This window comes from Nansenia antarctica (genome assembly GCF_963989245.1).
Source record: "Nansenia antarctica genome assembly, chromosome: 7".
In the NCBI taxonomy this organism is placed as follows: Eukaryota; Metazoa; Chordata; class Actinopteri; order Argentiniformes; family Microstomatidae; genus Nansenia; species Nansenia antarctica.
Window position 1 is genome coordinate 15,980,626 of NC_137677.1, and position 15,000 is coordinate 15,995,625.

Sequence of the window (15,000 nt, forward strand, 5' to 3'; positions counted from 1 at the left end):
TCTGTGTACAGGCACTGAACTCTGAGATCAAAGGGAAAAGGGCGAGTTTGGAGAGTGTGCTGAGGGATACTGATGTCTGTGTGAGCTCCATTAAGGTAAAAAAACATTCACAATACTTATGGAACTCACCTACTTGTTCCAAACTAATCTCCATTTGTCTAACAGTGACTGCCTGTTTCTCTATGCAGGACTATGAACTGGAGCTGGCCTCATACAGCGCTGGTCTAGAGACTCTTCTGAACATCCCCATTAAGAGGACCATGCTGCAGTCTCCTTCTACTGAGCTCACTCAGGAGGTAACCTCAGTCTGTCGACTTCAACAGTAGAAGTATGTGTCTATGTACATGTTACTAAGTAAATAGATTGTGAGGTAGGGTAGCTATATTTGTGTTATTGACTGTGTTATGTCTCTCTCCCAGGCCACACTTCTGCAGACCCGCTACATTGAGCTGCTCACCCTCTCGGGGGACTACACCAAATACCTGGGAGAGATGCTCAAGAACATGGAGGAGCTCAAGGTATCCCTACTGTGACTACGCAATTACAAAACAATTACCAATGTACTACTGTATGTAACAAATGTTGTAACTAGAGTTATTAAACATATATTGGGGAAACTTCATATAAAGAGTGAGCTTTCTGATCCAAATCACTAACCCTAACCCTAACCCCCAGATACGTAACACCAGAATCGACCTGCTGGAGGAGGAGCTACGTCTGCTGAGGGAGGGCATCGACGACCGCAACTCTAAGAACAGCTCGCTGGAGGAGGCCGTAGCCCGCTACCAGCTGGAGCTGTCCCAGTCCCAGGACCAGCTGCTCTCTGTGGAGGAGGTGAAGAGGAACACCGCCCTGCAATGCAGCGCCACCAAGGAGAGCCTGGACTCCACCCAGGGCCAGCTGACGGACCTCACCGACGAGGTGACCCGTCTTACCTACCTCATCGAGGAGGAGAAGAGAAAGAGGAGGCTGGCTGAGGAGCGCTACAGCGAGCAGCAGGAGGAGTACGAGGCCACGCTGAGGAGGAGGCAGAAGGAGTTGGAGGAGGTGAACTGGGCCAAGGTGGAGGTGGAGAAGAGCGTGACGGACCGTGAGAGAGAGGTGGAGAGGCTGAGGAGGCAGCTGGCCACGGAGGCGGCGAGGGTCAAGGAGCTAGAGGAGGAGATGTCTAAGGTAAGGAGCCAGTGCAGTGTGGAGATCAGTAGCCTAAAGCACACCCACGAGACCCAGATCCATGTCAGCCGCACCGACAGCCATCTACTGTCCTCCCAAAGGGAGGAGGACTTGTCTTCGCTCCAGCTGCAGTGTGACAGGGTAGAGGCGGAGAGGAGGGACCTGGAGAAGGAGCTGAGGAGGCTGCGTCTGTCTGTGAGTCAGGCAGAGGAGGAGAGGAAGAGGGCGGAGGAAGAGGCTCACAGCCAGAGGTCTGTAAACACAGAGGAGGCATGCAGGAGGAGTGAGCTGGAGGTGCAGGTGGAGACCCTGGCGAGGCAGAGGGGGGAGGACAACAGCCAGCACAGGGAGGAGCTGGCTGAGGTCACTAAGAGCCTGCAGGAGCGGAGTGAAAAGCTGGCGCGTCTCATGCACAGCCTGGAGGAGGAGACCCGCATGAGAAGAGTCGTGGAGGAGGAGAGCGCTCGGATGGAGAAGGCCCTGGCTGAGCTTAAGGTCAAACAGGCCTCCTCCTATGTGTCCGTGACCAGGCTGAGGGAGTGTGAGGAAGAATTGGGCCTGCTGCGTGTGGAGCTGGAGAAAGAGGGCAGTGAGAGGGGCAGGGCAGAGCAGAGCGTGGCTAGGCTACAGGGCCGTATCAGGGACCTGCAGGTCAGTGTAGACGGGCTGGAGAGCGAGGGGAACACACTGAGAAGAACCAACCAGGAAGAGGTGACCAAGAGAAGAAGGGTGGAGACGGAGCTGGAGAAGACAACCCTGACCATGCAGGAGTACACCAGTACCATCACCACCCTGCGCCAGAGCCAGCAGGACAGCAGCATGGCAGGTAGGAAGGGAGAGGAGGAGCACAGGAAACTGCAGGAGGAGCTGGAGAGGTGCCTGCGGGAGCACAAGGCCTCCACGGAGCGCCTGACCCAGCTCAGCACAGAACTGAAGGCTCTGCAGCAACAGCTACTTCAGGAACAAGCCCGTGTCCGCGAGGCCAACCTCCGCAACGAAGGCCTTTACAAGACCATTGAGGAGAAGAGCCGTGCCCTCAACGAGAGCTCTGTGGAGCTGGAGAGACTGCAGAGCCTGACCCAGACCCTCACCAAGGAGAGATTGAGGCTGGAGGAGGAACTGAGGGGACTGAGACACGAGAGAGAGGATCTGTTGAGGTCTGGCAAGGACGCCGATGATGAGATGGCCTCCCAGATCACAGCCCTGGAGCTCCAACTGCAGAGCAGCACCCGGAGCAGCCAGGAGTACCAGAGCCTGGTCTCCGAGCTCTCCTCTGAGAGGAAGAAACTCGTGCTGGAGATAGAGCAAGTCCAAAAGCAGGCCATCGAGGTACTTGGAAGTCTCTAGAGTTCATCTTGGACCATTTCTTTTATATCCAAAATCAGAAATAGGCTTTAGCTGGCTGTGGTCAATGCTTTCTCTTGCATGCTGCAAAATGTCTTGCTTTTTTGCTTTTTTATTATGCTTTTTTATTTTTTTCTCTGATCAGATTGTGAACACATACAAGTCACACCTGTATGTGTCGAACTACACTTGCATGGACAATCATAAGCATGATTGGGGAAAAAATACATGCAAATTCAATCTGTGTCTCTCTATCTGCCTACCCTCGTCAAAGTGCTGTCACCATGGTCACACTCCCAGACACCTCTCTGTGATTCTTCAATCAGCATGATTTTTTCCTTTGCTTGTTTTTCCCACCATCCCTGCCACTAGTCCTCCAATGGTTTCAACAAACAGTAGTCATTGTTAATAATATATGTCCGCTATAACGTGAGTACAGTGGGTATAGTCTGTCGTATCTGTCTGTATAATTGCTATGTAGAATGCAAGTAGTGTAATGTATTAACATTATTTATGTCAAAGGGGCAATCTGGGATTGGTACATCCATTTTTTAACTCGTAAATTAATGATATAGCCATTGATTCGTGAAGCATATAACTTACAGCTCATGAGTTTAGCTCAACCATTGACCTATATACCCTGTGATATACCTGAGCATTGGTCCTAACCCATCAGAACCCAACATATAGGCTTGTTTTACTCTTTTATTATTTGTAAACAATGCAATTGCAAACAAACTCTGTATAGCTTCAAAACATGTGGGTTCATCTCTTTGTTGTTGTTTGAATCCCAGATTTCTCCTTTAAACTCTTTATGATCTGGATTGTATTAATGTATCCCTTCTGAGATAGTAATCTGGTCATCAATCTCTTCAGTCATTGTGTTGATGTACTAAAACTGCTCATTGGGGAAGTTATTGGAACTGTGTTATTTTAGATGTCACACGTTGTTCTGTTTGTACAGTATACGCAGAATTAATTGTTTTGTGTGATGAGTTTATGCATAATTCAGTGTTATTCTAAAACCAACCCTCCTCCCCTTTCCCTCTCTCTCTCTCTCTCTCTCTCTCTTTCTGCAGACCTCCTCCATGATCCAGTCCACTACAACTCAGTACAGTGATCTACAGACAGAGAGAGATGCACTGCTGTTGAAGCTGAAGCTGTCAGACCAGGACAAGGCCCGCTCCCAGAGACTAGAGGAGGAACTGAATGGCATAAAACTCTCTCTGGAGTCTGAGCTCCGCCTCAAACTCCGCCTGCAGGAAGAGAATGAGAAGGTGAAGAAGGACTTCCTGTACTGGAAAAACCAGTACGAGACCAAGGAAGGGCTGGTCAGGCAGCATGACTCAGAGAAGGACAAGCTGGAACGGGAGAGCAGCTCTCTGAAGAGTGAGATTGAGAGGCTGATGAGGGAGCTGAAGGAGGTAGAGGACAGGTATAAGAGCATGCTGCTGAGCACCCAGACAGAGCTGTCTGAACTGGCCTCTGTCAAAAACACCCTGGAGGCAGAGATGAGGAAGCTGAGAGAGACCATCCTGGACCCCTCCATGCTGGTCTTCGAAGGTGTCCGCAAGAAGGTGACGGCCCAGCAGCTGCTGGACTGCAGAGTCATCGACAAGCCGACCTTCAACCAGCTACTGAAGGGTCAGAGGACTGTCCCAGAGGTGTCTGTAGACATCAAACTGAACCTGAAAGGAACCGGGGCGATCGCTGGCGTGGCCACTGGACCTCAGAGCAAAGTGTCCCTTACAGAGGCCAGGAGGGATCGCCTTCTCTCTCCAGAAAGCGCTGCCTTGCTGCTGGATGCCCAAGCTGCCACAGGCCACATCATAGACCCCAGAGCCAATGCGAAGATGACGGTGGAGGAGGCGTGTGCCAGGGGTGTAGTGGACGAGGAGGACAGAGAAAGACTGCTGGCAGCGGAGGCTGCTAGTGTTGGCTACCGAGACCCCAACACAGCCAAGCCGTTATCAGCAGGCCAGGCCATGAGAAAGGGGCTGATCGACAGGGACACTGCTCTGCGTCTGCTGCAGGCCCAGGAGTCTGTGGGGGGCATCCTGGACCCCATCCTCAGTGTGTTCCTCCCCAAAGACGTGGCTATGGACCGAGACCTCATCGACGAGGACCTGTACCAGGGCCTGAACCAGAGGCCTGAGTGCTACCTGGACCCAGACACCCAATTGGGAGCCAGCTACGTGTCCCTGAAGAAGAGGTGCAGGGTTGAGCCCACCACAAACCTGCTGCTCCTCCCTGCCCCAGAGAAGCCCATCACTGTGCAGGGGCTCAGAGACCAGGTCTCAGTCACTGACCTGGTGGACGCTGACCTCCTGCAGCGGTCAGACGTGGACCAACTGAAAGAGGGCAAGCTGACCAGCCGGGACATTGAGGACCGCCTGCGCTCCTACCTGAGAGGGTCCACCTGCATTGCGGGGGTCTATGACGAGGCCAATGATAAAACCTTGCCCATATACCAGGCCATGAAGGAGGGGCTGCTGCGGCCTGGCACCACCCTAGAGCTGCTGGAGGCTCAGGCTGCCTCGGGATTCATGATTGATCCCGTCAACAACCTCTGTCTGACCGTCAGCGACGCCTACAAGAGAGGTCTGGCTGGGCCTGAGTTTAAAGACAAGTTGATGTCAGCAGAGATGGCTGTCACTGGTTACAAATTTCCTGGCTCAGACAAGATTATCTCCTTGTTTCAGGCCATAGAGAGGGGGCTGATCGAAAAGGGCCATGGCATTCGCTTGCTGGAGGCCCAAATCGCTAGTGGGGGCATCATCGACCCCAAGCAAAGCCACCGTATCGAGGTGGAGGTGGCCTATAAGAGGGGCTACTTCGGCAAGGAGATGAACCAGATCCTGTCTGATGAGGGGGATGACAGTAAGGGCTTCTTTGACCCCAACACAGAGGAAAACCTAACCTATCTGCAGCTGAAGAAACGTTGTATAACAGATGAAAAGACAGGCCTTATCCTGCTTTCCATCAAAGACAAGAAGAAGAATCAGCAGTCCACTCAGAAGAACACTCTCAGAAAGAGGAGGGTGGTGATCGTGGACCCTGACACCAATAAAGAGATGACAGTGCGTGAGGCGTATGATAAGAAGCTCATCGACTACGAGACGTTTCGTGAGCTGTCAGAGCAGGAGTGTGAGTGGGAGGAGATCACCATCACTGCGCCAGATGGTTCCACACGATTGGTCATCATTGATAGGAAGACGGGTATCCAGTATGACATCAGAGAGCTGCTGGAGAATGGTATGATTGATCAGTCTGTGTATGACCAGTACCGCTCTCAGACCCTCACTCTCACACAGTTTGCAGACATCATCACCAAGAAGACCAAAGCCATGAAGTCTTCATCAGCATCATCCTCAAAATCATCAACATCACAATCATCATCATCATTAGCCTCACAATCATCATCATCATTAACCTCACAATCATCATCATCATTAACTTCACAATCATCATCGTCAACCTCATCACAGATGACCATAACAAAAACTACATCCATCTCATCTGAAGCCAACTCTATCACCAATAGCTTCTCAGCCCAGCAAACTGCCCCTCCCTCCCCTGGTTCCATGAAAGCCATCACCACAGTCGCCATCAACCTGGCATCCCCCGGTGAGGCAGTGGACGAGCAGAGCCCTGTGGGCGCCATATTTGACACAGAGACCGTAGAGAAGATCTCTATCTCAGAGGCTCTGAAGCGCGGCCTGTTGGACTCCATCACTGCCCAAAGGCTCCTGGAGGCCCAGGCCTGCACCGGTGGCATCGTCAACCCAACCAATGGCCGCAGGCTGTCCATCCAGGAGGCGTCTCGCCAGGGCATCATAGAGGAGGATATGGCCACCAGGCTGAAGCCAGCCCAGAAGGCCTTCTTCGGCTTTGAAGATGTCAAAGGCAAGAGGAAGATGTCCGCTGCTGAGGCCATGAAGGAGAAATGGTTGCCATATGAGGCAGGCCATCGCTTCTTGGAGTTCCAGTATGTGACCGGGGGGCTGTACGACCCAGAGCAGGGCTGCAGGAGAACCATAGAGGAGGTTCTGCAGGTGGGCTGGCTCGATGGGAGATCTGCACAGAAGCTGCAGGACACCAGGCACCATTCAAAGAACATGACGTGCCCCAAATCCAAGCTGAAGATATCCTATAAGGAGGCTATGGATAACTGCCTGGTGGAGGAATGCACAGGGGTAAAGTTGCTCCAGGCCGCTACCATGTCCTCCAGAGGAATCAGCAGCCCCTACAATGTCTCATCTGCTCCCGGCTCCACCTCGGGCTCCAGGACAGGCTCCCGCAGAGGCAGTGTGGATATGGGCTCCCCCTCCTACAGCCACTACAACAGCCGCAGCTTCTTCAGCTCCAGCTCCATGTCCTAAAATAGAGGGGGAAAGGGAGTTTAATTCATTAAGTAAAGTCTTTGTATTCAATTCTTTGCGTATTTTTTGTTTTGTTTATATTTTTTGTAACCAAAGCTTTGCTATACTCATGTCAGGAAAACTTGTCAGTCAGTTTGAAACGTCTCTTTTAAAGAAAGAGATTCCATCTTCCATGTTGTGTAAAAGATGAATGAGGGCGATCCATGGGTGTTTGAACTTAATGTAAGTTGGCTCTGTTTTCTCCAACAAAATGTAGATTGAAATATATATTTTACCCAAAACATTTTATTATAAATTGACCATTTTGCTAATGGTAATGTAATACAAATTATACATTTATGAGAGGTTGTGGTATTGCCTTGAGTGTTTCGGGAACCATCAGTGTGATGTCTTTGAATCCTGAAGTACTTGTTTCTTGCATGAAATGTGAGGAGGAGGTGTCTTACAGTATATAACATTGCTCATTGCTAGCCATGGTGTTTGTAATGTTAGTTAAATATGGGGCTGTTACCAAGTTCATTAACATTAAGCTATCGTACGTACGTAACTGTTTTTCTATGTCTCAAAATAAAATTTTACATCATTGTATTAGTGGTGTCTGTGTCGAATACATCATCTGGTCAGTAAGATTACTTGATTTTGCTATAATTAAATGAACTTTACTAATATTTGTTAATGAATACCATTTTTAAACATACATGCACTTTTCAATGAGCATGCTTACAACATGGCAGACTCTCCATACAAAACAACAATAAAAATGAAAAATCATAAAAGACAGGCATTTTCCATTTTGTAGAGCTATATCTACATGTCAAGATCCATCGGGCCTTGTACAAGGGTTATTTACAACACCATGTCCCTGGCGTTCACAGGGCAAACTTGATTCCCATGTAATCACTGTTATAATAATAATAACTTTATTTGCATAGCGCTTTTCCATCGGGCCTTGTACAAGGGTTATTTACAACACCATGTCCCTGGCGTTCACAGGGCAAACTTGATTCCCATGTAATCACTGTTATAATAATAATAATAACTTTATTTGCATAGCGCTTTTCCTGCAAACGTTGCAGCTCAAAGTGCTTTAATCATTATATAATCTTAATTTAATTATTTAGTCAATCAAAAGATGGGTTTTTAGTCTTGACTTGAACATAATGGTTTCCTTATACATTTGATTAATAATTTAATTAATATAACATGATTTTTTGTTTATGTTTATTTTAATACGCTTTGAATTGAACAGTATAAAACAAAATATCATTGAATCAGCCAAATTAACTGAGCAGATCATCATTATTTCTCTTATTGTGACATGACTTCTTTTTTTTTAAGGCTAAATGCCCGGAGTGACGTATGTGTTAGTAATTTTTATCTGATTTGTTTTATATCAGTTTGTTCAAGAAATGTGTTCACAACAGGTTAAATATAATAAAGGACATGTCATGCAAGTATTATAATTCTTAAATGGGTGAATCTTACCTTTAGCAACGAAAAACAAGCTTTTTAAATGTAGCTAATTCTGTCAGATCTTTGACAACCTGGCACAGCCATCTTGGAAATGTTGTTATGGGAAGACAAAATCACTGACCTGTCACATGACCCACCAGGATGTTCAGTAGGTGTCACTTTGGGGCTTCATGAGTTAAAATCAAGGATAAAGCTGTATAAGGAACTTTCCAGAACATTTAAAGGATGTGTGACACGGTGACACCTGTGTTACCGTGGGTCCTTATGGGTTAAGAAAACAATTGAAGGACAAATAAGGGAACGTGGAGGTTTACCTTGAGTGACTGTGTGGCCTGCCAAAGTGTGTCTTTGTTCTACTGTCATTGCAACTAAAATTGCAACTAAATTGAAACCACAGCAGATCCAAAATCACTTCAAGATATGATGTATTTTTTATAAATAACTAAGTGTGAAATGTCGATTAATTGTTATGACATTGGGATTAGTGGATGAGGGAACTGGTTGTGTTTCTGGTAGTTAGATGGCAGATGAAAATAGCTGATCGTGGGCATGACCGATAATAGGGGCCTGTTAGCTAAGAAGTGAACAACATATTTCAAAGAATGCTTTATTTGAAGCACACAAGCAAAACCTTTCCAAAACGTTAAATTGTGGGGAAAAAACTAAACAATAATAAAAACAATCTTGATTCTCTCTTTTGGTTTTGCTCCTCTGGGTCTTGCATATTTCAGAGAACTGGGGAGATGACCTTCTGTCTTAGTCTGTTGTCAGTTGCCCTACTGCCATGCGTAGCTTGTCTACCAACACTGGAACAGAAACACGTAAATAGTCACTTTGTTCTACTGGCTATAATGATGATTCTTCGCTCGTTACTCTCCTTGCTCGTAAGTCCTACTAAACTTGTCAGTCGGTCTTCTCTCGCTCTAGGGTTTTAGAGCCCGCCCTCTGCTGGCCAGTGATTGGTCTTAGTCCGTTGTCAGTTGCCCTACTGCCATGCGTAGCTTGTCCACCAACACTGTGGAACAGAAACATGTAAATAGTCACTTTGTTCTACTGGCTATGATAAAACACCTATTATGACTAGAGGAGAGTAGGGTTAGGGAAAGAGGTACTGTGAGAGGAGAATGGAATCAAAGTATATTTGTTTTAGCAATTCCAAGCAATATTCATGTCATCATTCCTACCTCCTGCATTTGGCCTGTAATAGCTGTCATAGGAGCGACAGGCATTGATCAGGTCCCCAAGCTGTTTAGGGCAGTCTCCAGGAAGAGGTTCTGCAACTTTCTCCTCACACACTATTCTAAGAATGTCTTTAGCTGAGCAGTCTGTTGAGTTTAGTTGATAGAGAACAAACATGGAATGACAAATAACAAGGTACTGGGGGGCAAACATAGATTCTGAAGGAGAGTTCACCCCAATTCCTACATTTTCTGTAACATAATTGTAATATAAAAGCGTATAAGCGTATACATTTTCATTGATGAAGTTGATACAAACCTTTGAATGGATGCTGGAGGGTTGCAATCTCCCACAGGACGATGCCAAAGCTGCAAAGAACACATTTCAAACTGCTGTAGACTGTAGACGGACACTGGACCAATAGCAATTTCAAGTCCAGTAACAACATAGTAGGTTTCTTTTGAGATTTCACATTAGTTGTAGTTGTTGAGAGAAGATGCTGTTGTGTGTGACTGGAAGCTGACCTGTTCATCTCACAGGCCTTGTCATAAGGGTGGTTGATGCTGTCAAGCTGCTGAGGTGAGGTGTAGCATAAGGCGCTGGTCTTTTTAGCCGCTCTGTCTGACCTCCTCAACGACGTCTCTGTTTTTGCCAGCTCAAAACCACCCAGCTGACCACACAACAACACAACAATGCAAAGAACACAGAGTACATTGAGAGATGTTACCACCACAGAATTATAGCTAATAACACTATGATATACAGTATGTGGTTGCGCTGTCATCAATACAATAGTACAATAGTATGCTGTCATCAACACAATAGTGCATCTTCAAGAGCCAGCTCACTAGGCACATCTCTTCTTTGAAATCTACTGATACAGTGCCCTCCATAAGTATTGGAAAGAGGACGCATTTTGTCTAGCTCTATACTCCCAACAGTTTGGGTTTAAAATCAAACAAATATTATTTAAAGTAGGGATTCTCAGATTTAATTAAATTAAGGTTTTTTCAGACTGGGTTCACCATTTAGAAAGTACTTTTGTAAACCCTTATTTCAGGACTACAACCGTATTGGAAAAAATCATATAATGTCTAAATAAAGTACTCATATTTAGTATTTGGTCAACAATCTTTTGAATGCAATAATGTATTTTCTAGTTGAGGTCATCACCTGGAAATATGGCCACATATAAGGGTTTAATAATCAAAACTGTCAAAGTCATAACAAACTTGGTCAGTGTGAATAGGATGCTATAGCCTACATCCTGTGACCAACACTGTAAATATATAGTATTTGTGGATAGAACCAAGCATAGGAGTTTTAGTATGCAGATGAAGGAACACATAGATAAATGATAAAATAAATGCGTAATAATCTATGTAATAATCCAGATCTTAGATTATGCCTTGATATCAATAGAGACTTTGCTTGAGGTGTGGTACCTGTAAAGGCCATGGGCTGCTCCCAGACTCATGCGAGTCTTTGTGTTCCAGGTTAGGCCAGGGGGGGAGTCCAGAACGTCTCTCAGACAGCCCCTCTCACAGTGTTCCATGATGATGAGGTAGTCTGGATTGGGTCCTACATGATAACAAGTGGAGCAAAACGCAGTTAGACACACACACACAGACACACATTAACACGCTAACACTGACACACACGCACGCACAAACACTTGAGCACATTATGGTGTGATTTGAAAATGTTTCTTATTTATTCTACAGCTATTCCTCAAACTCTGTGTACTGTACTCACCATTCTCACCCTGGACACAGATCCCAAACATTCGCAGGATGTGTTGTGACTCAAAGCGTCTCATAGTTTCCACCTCCTTTTTGAAGGTAGTTCTTACTAGACTTTTTTTGTGGGAGGAAAACCATTATTACGTTCTCATTTTTGATGTTCGTGGTTGAGGAGTTTCCGACCATGATTAACTTGGTATACACTCACCGGCCACTTTATTAGGTACACCTTTTCAACTGCACATTAACGCAAATATCTAATTAATCAATCGTGTGGCGGTAACTCAGTGCATTTAGGCATGTAGACATGGTCAAGACGATCTGCTGAAGTTTTGCTGAAAACCAAGCATCAGAATGGGGAAGAAAGGTGATTTAAGTGTCTGGCACTTGTACGTGGCACGGGTGTTGAAAAAAATCTACTGGGATTTTCCCACACAACCATCTCTAGGGGTAACAGCGAATGGTCAGAAAAAGAGAAAATATCCAGTGAGCGGCAGTTCTCGGGGCAGTTCTCGGGGTGAAAATGGTGGTGGTGGTGTAATGGTGTGGGGGATATTTTCTTGGCACATGTTTATTGTTATAATATTATTATTATATTATGGACTGCCCAGCAAACACAGTACATAACCGCAACCTTGGTAAGCACAGCAAAGACCTAGGTTCTAGGCCCTGGACAATCTAGACAATTTGATGGCAGCTACTAGATTGTAATCAAGTGCAATACTGAAACACAACTGTGAACATTTCAAACCTGCAAACTGCGACACTTTAAATGAATGTGCAATAACACTATGTGCAATATGACAACCCTCGGGTACATAAGGTTCAGAGATAGGAAATGTTAGAATAGGTATAGCATAGCATAGAGTACAGCACAGTGTTTTATTTGTATAGTATAGTATAGTGGATAGTGTACATAGCCTTTATTTATGTAAACCAGCTCTTTTCCCTTCTTGTTTTTTGTTTTTTTTTCCTAGCACCAGGGGAGCCCCCCCTCCCAAATTTCGTTGTTTGGTACCTGTACTATATCAATGACAATAAAGACCATTCATTCATTCATTCATTCATCATTCATTCATAACCGCAACCTTGGTAAGATCTCACATAGAAGAGGGTGTGACAAAATGCAAGCTAACAGAATGATCAGGTCTGAAAAAACTACTATTTTCAAATCAATATTTAATTATTCTGATCTTCCCATTTGTTAGGCTACAAGAAACATATTTATCAATACCAATGTTATATAGCCTTTTATGTTACATTATGCTATTGTTCCCACAAACATTTGGAAGTCCTACATTGTCAACTTTGCCCATTACTATTACATGTCAGTGGAGGTGATGGCATACTACTATGATTCAATGATGGACAAAGTTTGTGATGATCATGAATTGAGCTCCATTTACAATTATTATTTAGCTAGGGCAAGTCAAATAAGTTCTCTTAATAGTCTCTTAACTAACCAGATATGTCCCAAGCCCCTGCCACTGACAGTTCATGTCTACTCACAGAGTTTCAATAAGTCTTTCATGTCTTTCATGTCTTCTTGGGTGTTCTTGAGGCACAACTTTGCTTTTAGCACTATGGGATAGAGCACAAATCAACTGTTTGACAATGTTGTGAGAGAATGCTAATGCTGGTTATATTGAAGTATTTAGCCTACATAATTTGATGTGTCAGGCATGTAATGATTTGAGTAGCAACTCATTAGTAAGGGCTCATTGGAACTGCGAGGAAGAGTTGTCTCTTACGTCAGCTCCTGTATGTCGCTCTCTCTGTCTGCCTGATCCTGTTCTGGACGTCCCTTCACCCCCTGAAGTACATCTGGCTTAATCTTTATTCTGTCAACCTGCAGTGCGAGCTGGAGCCCTTGACCTGCTTCGGTCAAGCGGTTATTCAAACTCTCAAACTCTTCTCCTATGTCATAGGCCTTCAGCATGCCCTTCCAGAAGGTGAGTGAAGCATATCTTTGAACCACGTGCACAGCGGATTTAAGGGTCTCACTGAGTTCGTTGAGGATGTCCTTCGCTAGCTCAGGTCTTCCCTTCTCCTGAAGTGCCCTCACGATCACTTCAAGATGACGTACTCGATTGGCCAAATTCTCACATCGCTTCTTATTGGCCTTTGCTGCCTTACACAGACAATAGAGCTCCTTTGCTATGGTGAAGATGGGCTCTACAACCTCCATGGCAGGCTGGCTGTTGAGAGAGGAGAAGAGAGAAAAGGGGAAGGGAAGGGAAGAGATAAAAGAGAAGTTGAGAGAAGAGAAGGAAGAAGAGACAAGAATAGAAAAGAAGGTAGTTCTAACAACATCCTAAAACCACTGACAGACACAGAATGACAGTAAAGATCTCTCTGACTAAGACACACGTGCTGGTACACTCTGGTCTTACTGATTCATTACTATTTGCAGGAAGAAGACAGAGGATGTACCCATACAGTCAATTCATGGACTTATCGAACCTTCATTGGATTATTGAGCCTTTTGATTGCTTCATGTCACCTATTTTTGTGTTATATGAGTAATTATTATGTAGCCTAATGTTGTAATAATTAGGGGCTGGAATGTAGGAGGCATGAATGTGATTTATAACCAACACACTACAAAAATGAACATAGTATTATAACTACTGCTCACTACTAGATTACTTGTATACCATTGGAGTAATATACTACCTTACTGTATTGTATCATATTATATTTCATATCATCTGCACAGTATTTGTGCACTATTGAAGCCACTGTAAAATCCATCACTTTATTAGGCCTACTTCATCAATGTAGGGTTACTTTTTTACTTACTTACGTTACTTATTATTATTGTGTTTTTTTGTCTCTGAATGCTGCAATTTCAATGTTGAGGAACCAAAGCCAAAGCCAAACTCTTGTGTACAGTAAGATAAGATGTAATAAAAGCGATTCTGATTCTGATTCTGATATAAATCCAGTAAGAGGTAGGCAAAGCAGGGGTCGGTACACATGTTGTCAGCTCAAAGAGAATGTGCATAATCCGAGCAGGCGAAAAACAAAGTAATAAAAACACTCGGAGATCAAAAACCAAGAATTGACTACGTAACACTAGGAATTGCTGGGACGTTTCGACACAAAGGCACAGAGACGAACTGGCACAGAGACATGGGTAAACACAGGGAAGAGGGTGAGGGACAGGTGAAACCAACCAGGGCGGGGTAGACACAAGGGCAGGAAGCGGAGTGACAGAAGCGAAAGACTAAATAAAACTAAAAGAACAAAAATAAACAGGAAACAATAAATAAAAAAACACGAAACAAGGACAAACATAACCCAAGGAAACAGGACGAGACGTAACAATCTGTAGGGTTGACTAATAGAGTCAGAAATGTCGCTTGGTTCATTATTGGTAGTTTCACATTCAGCGTTCTGCATGAACTGATTCAACAATCAGCCATAGTGAATGGTTGAACTAAGAGCATTGAACTTGATCCATTTTACTTAAAAAAAACAATTGAAGGACAAATAAGCGAACGTGGAGGTTTACCTTGTGTGACTGTGTCGTCTGCCAAAGTGCGTCTTTGTTCTACTGTCATTGAAATTGAAACTAGGGAAAGCATTTATTTCCACAGACCCAGGTTTCTATAGAGCTCCTCCTACCATTGTTCAACTTCAGAGTATATCAAACTTCCTCTGCTCCTGTTTTCCTTTAAATTACTGTTGTCTTAATTGCTTAA

At 44.9% G+C, this 15,000-nt stretch overlaps 2 protein-coding genes across 2 annotated transcripts in view; one reads left to right on the forward strand and one right to left on the reverse strand.

The window, feature by feature from the left end:
- Positions 1-6,899, forward strand: part of dspb (desmoplakin b) — a gene marked incomplete at both ends in the record, with an annotated part of 18,210 nt that extends 11,311 nt beyond the window's left edge. Inside the window, 5 exons of the mRNA XM_080536601.1 lie at positions 12-95; positions 189-296; positions 420-518; positions 676-2,502; positions 3,597-6,899. Coding sequence (XP_080392727.1) covers positions 12-95; positions 189-296; positions 420-518; positions 676-2,502; positions 3,597-6,899 — 5,421 coding nt within the window. The remainder of the gene's footprint in view (positions 1-11; positions 96-188; positions 297-419; positions 519-675; positions 2,503-3,596) is intronic.
- A 2,438-nt stretch (positions 6,900-9,337) lies between these two features.
- On the reverse strand, positions 9,338-13,481 carry LOC308162450 (mixed lineage kinase domain-like protein; the record flags this gene model as incomplete). Its single annotated transcript, XM_080536602.1, has 7 exons — positions 9,338-9,387; positions 9,557-9,697; positions 9,870-9,919; positions 10,076-10,221; positions 10,960-11,132; positions 11,307-11,407; positions 13,045-13,481. The coding sequence occupies 7 exons, from the start codon at positions 13,479-13,481 to the stop codon at positions 9,338-9,340; spliced, it is 1,098 nt and encodes a 365-aa protein (XP_080392728.1).
- Between the last annotated feature and the right edge of the window lie 1,519 nt (positions 13,482-15,000).